General features: G+C 41.5%; 1 protein-coding gene across 3 annotated transcripts; it reads right to left on the bottom strand.

Moving 5' to 3' along the window:
• Nucleotides 1-1,655: 1,655 nt before the first annotated feature.
• On the bottom strand, nt 1,656-13,705 carry nacc1a (nucleus accumbens associated 1, BEN and BTB (POZ) domain containing a). 3 transcript variants are annotated; one of them, XM_010752824.3, is made up of 8 exons: nt 13,372-13,705; nt 9,427-9,580; nt 8,619-8,885; nt 7,577-8,207; nt 7,210-7,380; nt 6,146-6,251; nt 5,868-5,965; nt 1,656-4,934 (listed from the first exon to the last, which is right to left on the bottom strand). In XM_010752824.3, exons 1-8 carry the CDS (start codon nt 13,593-13,595, stop codon nt 4,624-4,626), a joined length of 1,962 nt encoding a protein of 653 aa, XP_010751126.3. In that variant the 5' UTR covers nt 13,596-13,705; the 3' UTR covers nt 1,656-4,623. The 3 variants fall into 3 exon arrangements, with proteins under 3 accessions (XP_010751126.3, XP_010751125.1, XP_019125348.1); XM_010752823.3 differs by lacking the exon at nt 13,372-13,705 and adding an exon at nt 12,761-13,332; XM_019269803.2 differs by lacking the exon at nt 13,372-13,705 and adding an exon at nt 12,319-12,722.
• Nucleotides 13,706-13,728: the final 23 nt, after the last annotated feature.

The following is a 13,728-nucleotide window of genomic DNA, read 5'->3' as shown; positions in this document are numbered from 1 at the left end:
TTCCTAGTTGATTATTTTCAGCTAAAAATATACCCTAAAATCCCCTGGTGCAAAGATACTGCTGAGAACGACTTATTGATTTAGTAGCTTTTTATTTTAGAATGGGTCTTCACTTGGAGGAAAGGTGATTTTTAAGCCAACATGAGGCCCTATTATATATATAGTCTTTATATAAAGTTGAGTTGTGTCATTTTTGTCTCAAGTGTCATTGGACATCTTTCTTTTAAAGTAAATTATATATATTTAATATATCGAGTCTGAAAGCAAAACCATAGCCAAATGAAGGCGGAAACAACTGTGTGAGATGATATGTTTGCAAAGCATGAACAAAACTGTTCATACATAGCAGAACTCCAGGTGTGAGTACTGAAGTGTGCATGAAGAGGAACCTTCAAGAATGAGAATGCATGTGTGAACTTCAGAATTTATTTGATTAAGAATGACTAGTTTTCTATGAGTTCACTTTATTTCAGTGTCATATAAAGAACCCCAAATGAACATGCAGATGCAGTTTTAGCTGAGCTCTTATAGTCCTATCATTATGTTTGCTCACATCCCAGCTGAATGTTTGAGGCCTGTATTAAAAACAACCAGTAAAAAAAGGAGCCAGAAAGAAATTGTTACAAATCTTTTATTAAGATATTCATTATTTAATCCATTTTGACATTTTCTCTATGATTTGTATTTATTTATTTTACAGTTGTTAATGTGCAATTACCTTTGATAATGTTGGGTCACAGTTACAGGGCTTTCACAAAGTTATTGGCACTTGGAACACAGAAAGAATAGGATGAGCAGTACAGGATGTCCACTGGCGCTACAGGGTTACAGAGGGCAAGGAGCAGGGGCAAAGACATGGGCAGACCGATTACTGCACAGGTTGTGAAGAAGCGCTGTTTCTGGGTAAATATATACCTCATGCTGCGAGTGCACAACAAACAATCTGACCTCTATGTGTGCGTCTATATATAATATACAGTATTTATCTATACATGTGTATAATCATATTTATATATGTACTGTTTAGTGACAAAAGGTTCCCCATGCCGTGCCACACCTTATCCATTCAAGTGTGTAGGTCTACATGTTTTGTGAAGTGTAAACACATACGTTGAAAAGTACAGAAATTACAATTTGCTCAAAGTGTACTGAGAAAAAAAAAGCATGAAAGTTTTTTATTCTCAAATGCAGACAAAGGAAAACACACTCACACAACTACTGTACATAAGCACTGTGAAAGTAGGTTGTGAGTGAGTGACTTTTTGAACATTTACTGGAGTTGCACCTAAAAGCTGACTATAGGTAAAACCCCTGACATGTACTGTAATCACAGTTACTTCACTTGTTAGACTCATTACAAACACAGGCCCTAAACCAGTGTTTCTGGGCTGCACTCATAAGATGCAACAGCAGGATATTCTCACTGGGTTAGTGGTGCAAAGTGGACATTTTGGGATTTAGGTTGAGTGGCTGTGGGTGAAAGCTGAGAAAAAATGGCTTCCTTAGAATCAACGCTGATTCACTGGTGATATTTCAGTTCTAGTAAGTGAGTCAGAATAGAGTACAAGTCATTCAGTAGGTCAGTGTTGCATGATTACTGTAAGAAACTCATATAAGCCCTTGTTGTTTTTAAAGCTTCTTTTTTCATCTTAAAGTATTTTGTTTTCATATGGGAGACTCTTTTCTAAGCGCGTCCATGGTTATCATTATACTCTGGTTTTACTAATACCTCTGTGAAGGACATAATCTACATCTATAACTATAATACCTGTAATAGTGCAACTAAATTCAAACTTTTGAACAGTAATTTGGCTGCTGTCTTACCTGGTTTTATTTCTCTAAGCTAGAACACTGACTGATTTAGTAGACATGCTAAATGAGATATTAAAAGAAATAATACAGAGGTCCTCATGTTGGGACTTGAACAAATGCGCCTTGGTACGTTAACTCTGGTAATATAGTGGAATCATTTTGTATATATATATATTTCAAATCTGAAATAGCAGGTTTTCTGTATAACATCATATGATAAACTCTTTAAGGGATTATGCTAACATAAATACACCTGGCAGAGGATAATTAAAACATGTTTGGGTTGGAAACATGACAATTTCATTTGAGTTGTGTTGAACTTGTGTAAACTTGGCTCAGTTAAAAGCCACTAAGCAAATTAAACATACATATTACAATTCAGATTTAACCTAAAACCACTGCTTTGACTCTCTCTGAAACACATGAATAAACTTGTGGGGGTGAAACATGACACCAGCTGCATGAAAGACAGGAAGCACAACAGTCTTCAAAGATACTGGAGAGGTAAGTGGGGGAGGGGTGCCCATGTGGCATCTACAGTCAAATGCAAAGCGTACTGAGGTTTTGTTGTCATTACCCGGAATACTTACAAGTTACTGCATTTCTGTTCTGTCCATAGACCCTCAAGTCAAACCATTTAAGTAAACATGTCCATATAATTTTAATCAATAACGAAAATAGAGTTGAGCTAAATCTTTCATGCCTCTAGTTATTTTTGCAATAAGATTGACTCGACTGCCTTGAATAGGAAGCATTAACTCCTTCCCTGTTTTTTAAGCTGTACCTGTCTTCAGAAGAAAAAATAATAATAATAGAACCTTCTTAAAAAAGCCTTTCCAGAAGAAGAAAGTAATCAGTTGTCTGTGAGAGCATTTCAGGTTAAGAACACATTCTTTAGTTATACCCAGACTACCTGCAACAGGAATAATAAATCCCCTGTAATGACCTGTGAGCTACAGGCCAACACGCATTCAAAAAGCTTCCAAACACAAACCTTCACATAAAAAAAAGGTCAGTTGTTTGATTATTTCATATTCAGATGCCTCCAGCAACAGAAAGGAAGAACACTTGGGATTTAACTCAACTTAACAGTCTTCTTGATTATTTACAGTAGGAGTTTGTGCCACTTCTAAACAAGAAACAAGGCAGACATGGAAAAAAAAAGACAAATTCCACCTACACGGGTTCAGTTGCTACACAACATTTCTCAAAAAGGTGCATGAACCACTGGTTCTTCTCATTAAGGTGCAGAAACCTCCACTCTACCTCTCATGGAAGGTGCAAAATTAAAGAGGTGGTACATTAGATACATGAATAAACTACACACCAATAGAGACAGCCATGCAATACACACTCCCCTTCTCTACCAAAGAACACACATGGATAGTACCATAAAATCTATTTGCTTCAAGAAATATTGCCTCCTCATGACATCACTGTACCCACCAGGCTTTTGCTGATTGATTTCAATTAAAAGGCACGTTCCAATATTCAAAAACTATATTCCTGTGACTTTTGCATTTGCACAAAAATGTCAGCAGTTTTCTTCTTTTCAGTAATTTCCATACAAAGAAGAAACTAGCTGAGTTGTTGAATCAATATTACATTTATATTTGTAAGTCATCTTCAAAACTGTGGGCCAATGTTTTATGGAAGGAGGCAAACGTTGCAGGTTTACAACCTAACAAGAAATGGTTATCATAGACAACAGTCAAGCCAGCTGAATCAGTCTTATTATTCCTTTTAGGCTTGCGAAGATGAAATGCTTCAAATTTAGCAGTTCAACTGCTCATTCCATCACTCTGCTCTGTCAAATAAAGATAAAAAATAAATGACTATGGGTCCTATGATAAGACTGCTTTATTATACTCCTTTTTTCTGCAAAAATATCACTTTTCCTTATTTGACAAGACCCCTTTCAATAAAACATGAAGATAGAGATTTTAAAACAATCCCGCTCACTCTTTTTGCTCACACCATTCTAGGCATGGGCATTGTATAAATATAGTTTAAACTCTAAAAATATGACCATCTTTGATTACCTGTTGCCCTTAAATTTTCTTTACAATCATCTCAGTAAAAAGCTTTCCCCTTCGCTCTGGGTTACTTTTCAGTTTGTAGACAGAGAAACATGCTACAAATTCAGAAAACAGAAAGATGAGATATATTTCTATAAGACACTGCACAGTGAAACACTTAAGTGAAATTCTCAAGAAAGGTGATATGGGGTGAAGAATACTTGCAAGGTGATGAGTGGAAGGTACAAAGGGAGGAAGAACAGGTAGTGTTAACTCATTTTATTATTATTATATCTATTTTAAATTTAGTTCCTTTTCCGTGGCTGGAATAAAAGTTGTCAGGCTTGCATAGAGAAAAATGCCACTGACACTGAGATTTAACATACTCGCCACCTCTACTCCTAGCCTGTCCATCCAACCGTCCTTTCCTCCTCAGGCTGCACTAGCAACTCCCCCCACCACCTGCATTTCAGGGAATGTATTTAATGTGCAACAGTGGATGCGCTTACACAACTCAAAAAGACAAGGGGAGGCAGAGGGCAGTTAGGAGAAAACTTAACATCCTCTTACTCTCTCCCTTTCCTCTACTAACTCCATTGTACAGTCATAAAGCAAAAATTTAAGTTTTCATGTCCTGGTTACATCAGGGCAACAACAACTGTTGACCCTAGCAGTGTAGTATAGACAGTCAGATGTGAGAGATCAGCGTGGGCCAAAGAGTGAGGAGGCAAGCAGAACTGGGGAATACTGGTATGCGTGTCACCAAATTTCAACCTTCCCCTGGACACAATGTTCAAAATAACGGTCCTCCATCCCCGCCCACACCTGGTAGCGATTCACCTGAAGAACCACCTGACTCCATACCAGCACCGCCGGTGGCCTCCAGAGAGGTGGGGTCGAAGGCCGCATCCGCCCCCAGGGTGTCGTCCTCCATCTTGACACCATCGGGAAGGAAAGCGGTGTAGGCATCGCTCTCAGCCATCAGTAGCTTCAGCTTGGGGATCCAGCTCTTACGGACCACACGTCGGGCGTTGGTGCACATGTCGGCCGCAATGGCGTTCATCTCGCTCTCTTTGAAGCTGGTGGCAAAGTTCTGGCAATAAACTGATGCGAGAAAGAAAACAACACCGTTAGGCTGATTGCACGTTATGCTATGAACCTACAACTAAGACTAGAACTAGTGTCATGAGCAGACAGGAACCTAAACAACAAAAACAGTGGTCAGGGGAAATGTTAATTATGTGGACTACACATTACCTGTGTGGCAGGGTGCTCATTAATTCTGAACTTTATTAAATGTTGTTTTTCCACTGGGGGCTTCACTTACTTACAAGGCACAGTCTGAGGTATCAAGACTCCTTTCAGTGTACATAGTGTACTACCTGAACTATCTGAATAGCAAAGAAAATACTTAAAAACTGAATTTTATTACAACCATCTGCACAAGTTAGGATCAAGAGGACACATTTAAAAGACTAGAGATAATATTTGCAGGACTCCTGTAGTATAAATGTAAATTGTAAATGGAGCAGCTCAGAGACTGATTCTAAAAACATGTCCTGCTGCCCTACTCATTTCACTAATGAGATGAAGGGAAATGCATTAATCTCCACAAAGCAAGCTCTAGCTTTCTCTTGGGGAAAACTCTTTTTTATAAACATCTCTACACATTGGATATATATAGTACACACAAACATACTACAGTCTACTTTTTTTTAGGGCCTGATCAGTTTCAAAGTGAATGTTGCTATCTAGTGGTCACTGTGAGTTATTACCTAATGCTAATAGGAATACACAAGGTAGCAGATAATCACCCCTTTGCACTTTCTTCCAAACTGACCTAGGATCTGTTTCACAGACATTTACCAATCAATCATTAAATACAGCAACAATCCTCTTTACAATAAGCATGTATACTATGTTTGTGTACGAAATGAATCCATGCACATTCCCCCCTATCTGCACCAGACATCACAAGCAAACTACTTGCATGTTTGTGGGCAAACACCCACAGACAGAAAAAACATCTACGCTCACATTTGACCGCATGCAGAACTCTATTGTCCAGGGGCTTGCGGCTTGGGTCATTGGTGGACGAGCGGATGCCTGTTCCACAACTGTTGGCCAGAGTGTTCCTGATACACCAAAACACAGAGCACAGAACAGAGGAAAACAAAAATAAATGTTATATCGCTTTAATGCCAGCAGATTAAAAAAAAAAAAAAAAATTGAATTTCTATATTCAAACAGCTTTTCTAACTTCACATCAAACACTTGCAGAAATAGACCCAGACACACAGACAGAAGGAACAAACCTGTCAAAGAAGGCAGCCAGCAGCCTCCTCAGCAACACTTTGTGTCTGGTCCCTGCGCTCACATGACAATTCATTAGCTGGGCTCGTGATATATACACAGAAGTACCTGCAAAGAATATCATACAAAGAGATGATCCACCAAACCATTTATCGAGCTCATTTATCATCTCACTGTATGCCATGTTTGACCTGTTCGAGTTCAGATTGTGTCTGCCAGAGATTGCATAGGTGCTATTGTCATGTATTTGATTTACTGGAAGTGAGAAATTGTTTATTTAGTGACAACACGGATTCATCTCAAACATTGCAGCTGTAGGTGTGAATTAAGGAGGCTGTGCTTTAGTTACATGTCAGAGTTTTTTCTTTGCCACCTTATTCATTTATTTTTTTGCTTTGTGTTTAATGCACTTTATTTTGAATTTGCATCTGTGTCACCTTTTATTATAGGTATGTATTCCTAATGCACTATACATGTTTTATTCTATTATTATAATTCTTATTATTTTGCCTTACAATACTAGCTTGGCATATGTTACCTACCTACCTACCTCCCTCCCTTTCTTTCTTTCTTTCTTTCTTTATGTCTCTCTCATTCTTTCTCAGTCATGCATACACACACACACACACACACACTATATTGAAAGATATGAAACTCAGCCCGTAAGGTAACACAGACATTGCCACAGGATGTCCTTGACATAAACACACTGTGTCAAATGTGCAAGACTGTCACGTGATCTGCATGCCAATGCCAAGCCCTGTCATTTGAGGACAGCTTCTTCTAAATATACATATCATTGCCATTGTCCCTTGAACCAACTAACATTAGTATATTGCTGTACGACTATTTTGTTGTTCAAGTGTATATTTTACTAGTATATATTAGATATATATATATCCTCCAAATATTTTACAGATCTTAAATAAACACTGAAAACAGTTGTGCATTTTACCAGCTCCTCTGCAACTCAAGTCTGCACACACACACACACACACACACACACACACACACACACACACACACAAAACCAAACCAAACCAAACCAAACCAAACCAAAACATACCTGAGACTAACTCTAGTTTCTCAGCAGGGTCACCTTCCTCGTACAGTTTGGGATGACAGCGGTTGCCTATCTGAGCGATGAGTTCTGCAGGGAGGCACGTAAGGTCTCTGCCTCGCATCCGACCCCGTGTCTCTGTGTGGTCTGGTAGAGCCTCAACACGCTCACCAGCAGCTGGAGAAACACAATACTGCGAGATTAGAATAAAACCACATCACTGTTACATACAGAGAATACAGAGAGCACAGTAAAATGTATGCGAATACCAGAAATGCACCAAATTATTATTAAATTTGTGAAAATAAAATGGGAAATCTCGGCAGAGAAGGCAGCAACATTTACATGTACTGCATGGTTTCATGTCCATTACCTGCAGCTCCCATGTTGAGCATGCTGTACATGGTATACATGTTGCAGATTTGCCTATATTGCTCTTCAGCACTTTCATCTGTCCCCTCTTCCTCTTCTTCATCATCATGGTAGCTGATGGGTGAGTCACTGGCGTAGGTACTTAGGGTGCCGGGACTGGCACCCTCCGACATGCCGAGACCTGCTGCAGAGTTTCCGTTGGTGCCACTACTGCCACTAAGCCCACCACTGGCTGCCATGCCCGCCAAGCTGGTTGCAGTAGCACCCATACCCATGGCCAGTCCAAGGACTCCCGGGCTCTGAATCGCACTGCCCCGCACTGCCTCCTGGGAATAACGGGCTGCCTTTCTGGCTCCCCCTCCTCCCCCTGATCCTCCCCCACCTCCATCTCGACTGCTACCACCCTCCCACAGCCGCTTGGCTACAGGAGTGCAGACCACTGAGTAAGGTGTGGCTGCATCCGGCTGGCTAGCTGGTTGCTCTGTCTTGACTCGTGATACCAGAGAGAGTGGCGTGAGGCAGGAGGTTGGTCGGGTTGCACCATTACTGGTCTGCGTTACTGGGCTCTGGGGCTCAGAAGGTGGGGCCTCTTCAGCATGAAGGCCTTGGGAGTCACAGCTGGGTGATGAGACCTAGAAATGAATGTATACATTAACTTTGTGTCAGCATACGTGAACATGCCGATGCAGCAACTGAAATGTGTTGGCTTGTTTCTCATCTCAAATTGGTCCGATTTTGCTCAAATTTGATATGATGATGTTTTTCAGTAAATTATTCCAAATGATTAGGTGACCTTGTCGCTTATCTGGAACCAACGTCACACTATAATGTTACTTCCACCAACACTTTGATCAATGGCTCCTCTTTGCATACGTGCTCCCCTGCAGATGAACCGTTGGCCAAACACTGAACACAATAAACAGTATGTTTCAGAACTGTTCCAACTAGACTTAATTCTGTTCACTGAGATCAAGAAAAGTTTCTTATTTATATTTAAAATATATGATAATTTGTCATGTTTCTAGTGGAAATGTCAGCTTTACCTTGAGGAAGAATTCAGTGCCTTTTTCCATGATCTGTTGGATCTGCAGGAAGCCAGCAGTGTACATGAGAAGAAACTGGTCGCCCACTGTCATGCTGAGACGGCCTGTGTAGCAGAAAGCCAAAATCTGCTGGAAACTTTGGGGCTGCACAGCTGATGGGAGCTCCACCACGGTTGGGCTTGTCTCATTGTTACTACCACCTCCACTATTGCTGCTGAAAATGTCCCGGAAATAAGAACTGCTAGCAGCCAGCACAGCTCGATGGGCCTAAGACAGAAACAGATATACAAGGCATTGCATTAGTACGTTTGAGATTAGTGCTGATATTTTGAATATTAAATGTAAAATTCTTGCTGACATCAATCCAATGGGCTTGTGATAAATGAACCCCATGCAGAGCACCCTGACATAAGGAGATAAACTAATACATAGATTTATTAAAAGTTGAATCTCATTATAGGAGTCACTTTTTGATGCCTCATTTTGCTTATTCTTATTTAACAGACTAAGCAAAACCTTTCAAACAAATCTGTGTTTAATGTCTTCATGTGAAATAGCTGCAGAAGATATTAACCACTGAGCCAGCATTTGGTGCCAACTATTGGTGAATTGAATTCGGTCTGTATTAAAGTATTGAGGTTCTATGCCCAGCCATTTATTAAATTATGTATTTGGAAGCATATGACTATTTTTTACACCCAAGCCTTAACTTCTTCTTCTTCTTCTTCTAATTTAGCCTCAACTTTTAATATAAGCAGAATTTCCATTCGAAAAACTGAAAACAAATAACTTGCTGTGTCCTCAGTACCTTGAAGGCATGGCCCTTGACCACCACAGAGACATCGCAGTAGAGGCCCTGCAGCCGCTGCTCATTCAGACACTCTAAAACATTGTTGCCGAAGTTTGGGATCGCCATTTGGAGGGTCTGGGCCATGGTGCGCCTACGCACACCACCAAAGGGTCTTGTTGGGAAAGAAAGAGAGACAGAAAGAAAGAAAGAGAGACACAATGACACAATTATAACAAGTGACATAGTTATACCTCATCCACACATAAACTAAACTTGATAAAATGGGTTATTATCATCAGTTCAGCATCAATCTGTGGACTGTAGAGTTCAATATACACTGGATGTTTGTTTTAATTGCAATTTTTAAAACAGTTTTCTTTTTTCTGATGAGCTATTTTGCGATTTTTTTTAGCTGTAGGGCTGACTATGTGAGATTAAGATATTATTTTTAGATAAAGTAGCTCATCTATTAAAATATATACACTGCTTTACCTCTGGTCATATGAGCAGGGTCATGGTCCCAGGTGGGATAACTTCACTTCACATTCACTCGCAATAATGACAAAAAACGTTTTATGCTCTGCTGTCTCTTTGGTGTGAGGAGGGTTAATGTAGCAATGCTACGTTAAAAGAAAGACAGCTCAAGGAGAACAGACTTAAAACAAAACAGGTGAGGGGTGCCAGACTGTTCCATTATTGGACACAATAAAGTGGCTGACAGACTCTCACTGGGACAAAGTAATACCCAACATACACTAAACCTAATGGAAGTTCATTTTTTATTACTGCTACCCCCGAATTCTTCATGATGAAATGTGTATATTCTAGAGAAACATAGTCCCAAGTAAGAATTATATCCCTTGGCATATCCTGCTAACACAGGCCACAAATATTTCTTCACACAGTCCTACTGAAGGCTTTTGGCAGGCTGACAGGACGTTGGTATTTGAAACAAAGTTTTGTTGTAGCTTCTGTGGATAATCTACATTGCATAAATCCTATACATCACTTCAGCTTTGCAGTAGTTGTTTTTGCCAGGAGCAGGCTCAGTAAAAGCCTTTTTTTTTTTATTCTGTCTTCTATGAGCTATAAAATCCCGGTGTCCTTAGATAACTGGGTCATGCTCTGTTATTCTATGTGCACAAGTATGTGTGGCCTAAACAAACACCACATAGCATGTTTCCATTCACTTCTCTAAACAGTCAAAGGCAAACATACCCCCTTTTACCCAGCACGCTCTTGAAGATTTCTATATTATGCCTGTAAATATTAAATTAAAGTAAACCACAGTCCCTTCTGCTGTGGATATGAACACGAACACGGTGCGCACGGCAAGCTACGCTATTGCTTGATTCTGTAAGATAGCGTCCTATTCAGTGACAGGATATGTAAAGACATTGCAGATATATTTTCTTTTATGTTTTAGAATTTGTATGCATTATCTTATTCTGCAGAACGGTAGGAGCAATCTACTTTTCAGTGCCGGGACTTCAGATGCATAAGCAGCAAATGCTCTCGGTACCCACAACCACTGTATAATAATATAAGTACACTGACAGCAATAAAAAAAGAGAGTCAAATTTGTTGTATGTATATAAATCTGATTCTGATCCACAATAACAGATAAGAATAACACAGATCTATTGATAAACTCATGGGAAATCTTCCCTGACCATAAACCTACAGTTAGAAGCGTTTTTACAGATGAGTATACAAGCTTGCACTATACAAATTGTGCATGCACACCCTAGACAAAGCTACTTTTCACACGGATGCTTTACCACTTAAAAGTGTTGCATGAATGCATGCTGTACACACACACACACAAACACACACACACCAAACAAAGAGAAACTCCAACACTGTGAGAACAAACTGACTGAAGCCCACCCTGTGAGAGGCATACAACCAACTTTGGTGTGACTGACTGATGAGAGCCGGAGTGAGCCACCCCATCATATCCAAAGCCTTTCATTTGGGACCTCGCCAAGCTCCAGGGTAAAGAGAAATGCTCTCTTTGTCTCTGTCTCACTCAAGCTCCCTCTCCCTCATACTAAAACACAGATGCGCACACACAAACTCAAACAAACCCACAAAAGGCACACTGAGTCACACACAGACATTAGACAATACTGCTTGTTTACAGTTTGGCGAGCCGCAGTAAGCACACATGCGTGCACATAAAGACACACAAACACGGGGCTGAGAGCAGGGTGTGTTTGCACAGTTTGTCCTGACAGTGAGAGAGAATGTGGCTGTGTGTGTGTGTGTGTGTGTGTGTGTGTGCATGTGTGTCTTTATGCACCAAGGAGGGGCAGTGAGGCCTGCAAAGAGATGAGAGGGATCATCTCGGGTCCTTATTCCATTAAATATATAGAGCGCAGCAATGTGAACGAATCAGATTCACCCGATCTAACCCTGTGGTTTAGATCTCATACCGACCAGCCTGCTGAGAAAAGTAGGTCAAACATACTTCACAACATAGAACTTAAACATTTCATAGCGTGCCTTTGCCTTTCATTCAAAGGGGCTTGGGATATGTCATGATGTGAGGTGTATAGTGTCCAACTACTTTCCAGTTTATCCAGTTCTGCTCTAAAAACAGCATGGGCACTTACCCTGCTATGTGGGTGATTACTGTGGAGTCATTGGTGCAGCTGGCACACAATGCATTCCCTCTATAGGCATTTCCTGGTTCCCATGTGGCTGCATAGCTGTGCTACTCATATTAAAATCAAGACATGCAGTAAAAACACAGGCCTGATTTATTTATGATTATTCCACACATAATAATAAAAAAATAAAAATAATTTAAAAAAAACTTCTGAACTCCACATTACCCTGTGAGACTATAGTCTGTACATAATTAACAGGATAATGGGGGAACAGATAAGACGCTCTTTAACACACCGGGGGTGACCGCGCCGTGTGCCAGTCTGCCGCCGGGAGTGCTCCACTGTCTGCTGGCACCGGAGGCAGGAGGCGATAGGATGGGAGGAGAGGGAGGAGGAAGGGGCGACAAGAGGATGGCAGCGAGCCCCGGTGATACCCGGGTGAGGGCGACGGTGTGTTACTGTTTACGTGCCGTCAAATGGCATTCAAAGTATACCATGGAAGGTATTTAATTTGCCCCCCTCCATCCCCTCTGTGTCTATGTTTAATGCCCTCTCCCCCATCCGCAGCAGGCCCATAGGAGTGGCTAACAGCTAAGCTAACACCAGTGTTAAATATTTTGGGTTCGCCCCGGCTCACCATCCACCTCATGCACACTCAAGCCCCGCTGCACAATGTAAAGCATTTCCGCGATAGTAGGTCCACCACAGACACTCGAGAGATAAACAAAGACACTTACTGCCTGTGCCGGGACGAGGTAGCTGTGCTGCGACGCCGGTTTGTCAAAGCCCCCCCCCCCCCCTAAAAATGTTGCTTATTTAAATATTTTGGTGATGGGGGAAATCGCTCCCCCTGCCATTCTCCATTCTACCGACATCAACAGGTCATCCCAGGACACGCAGCAGCTGAGGGCGAGCCAGACGGAACCAGTGCGGCACGGAGCGGGGGGTGGGAGCACAACAAGGCACAATTCTTTTACAAACCCCGGCGCTCGCAAGAGCTGCCGTGCCAAAAAAAAAAAAAAAAAAAAAAAAAAAAAAACCTGACTGCCATCGCATATTCGCATATTTGAGAGATGAGCTCCGTGGTATTAACTATTTAACTACAAATATCGCGCCTCACGTGGAAAGTGTAAATCTGAGTCGAAAGCGCTTAAGAAAGTTTAGTACTGTGCCATCCCATCAACTGGATACTTATCCCAAACTTAAAATTGTCCCGATATCCACTCCTCTAACTACTGACACCGGTACAGACCCACACTTCCCTCCCTCCCTCCTCTCTGCCGCCGACCGTGGGTCCTCAGACGACCCCGGGAGGACTCCTTTGCAGATCGGCAGACAAGACACTCACCCCCCTTTTTGCTGGGAAAGTTGATGCAGAGCCTTTGGTTCAAAGGAGGAGAAGCAGCGCTCTCTCTCTCCGCTTTCCTTTGCTCCAGGCAGCCATTCAGTGTGAGCGAAACGCCGATAGCAGAGCCATCGAGGGCGGTACAGTATCCCGAGGGATTGCGGAACACAGAGCCACTGATCGCACTGAACAGAAGAGGAGGAAGACAAGCATGACGCGGTCGTCATTCAATCGCATGATCGTTTCGAGCGCAGCCTCAATTTGGGGAGACCTATCCCACGGCGTGCACTGTTTGCGCATTGGCACAGCCACAGCAGCAGCCTGCAAGGAGAAACCGTCTCCCACTCTCTCCCCTCTCTC

The sequence above is a fragment of the Larimichthys crocea genome, chromosome XII (genome assembly GCF_000972845.2).
Source record: "Larimichthys crocea isolate SSNF chromosome XII, L_crocea_2.0, whole genome shotgun sequence".
Lineage (NCBI taxonomy): Eukaryota > Metazoa > Chordata > Actinopteri > Sciaenidae > Larimichthys > Larimichthys crocea.
The sequence above is the reverse complement of the archived record's forward strand: the minus strand, read 5'-3'. Positions and strand labels throughout refer to the sequence as shown.

What these genes read in the sequence shown, in the direction of transcription:
- nacc1a (XM_010752824.3), bottom strand. Translation starts at nt 13,595, where the DNA reads ATGACGACCGCGTCATGCTTGTCTTCCTCCTCTTCTGTTCAGTGCGAT. An exon ending in GCACTGAATTCTTCCTCAAG is followed by an intron (nt 8,208 to 8,618) that starts GTAAAGCTGACA and finishes ATTCATTTCTAG; the next exon opens with GTCTCATCACCCAGCTGTGA. An exon ending in GAAACTAGAGTTAGTCTCAG is followed by an intron (nt 6,252 to 7,209) that starts GTATGTTTTGGT and finishes TATTCTTTGCAG; the next exon opens with GTACTTCTGTGTATATATCA.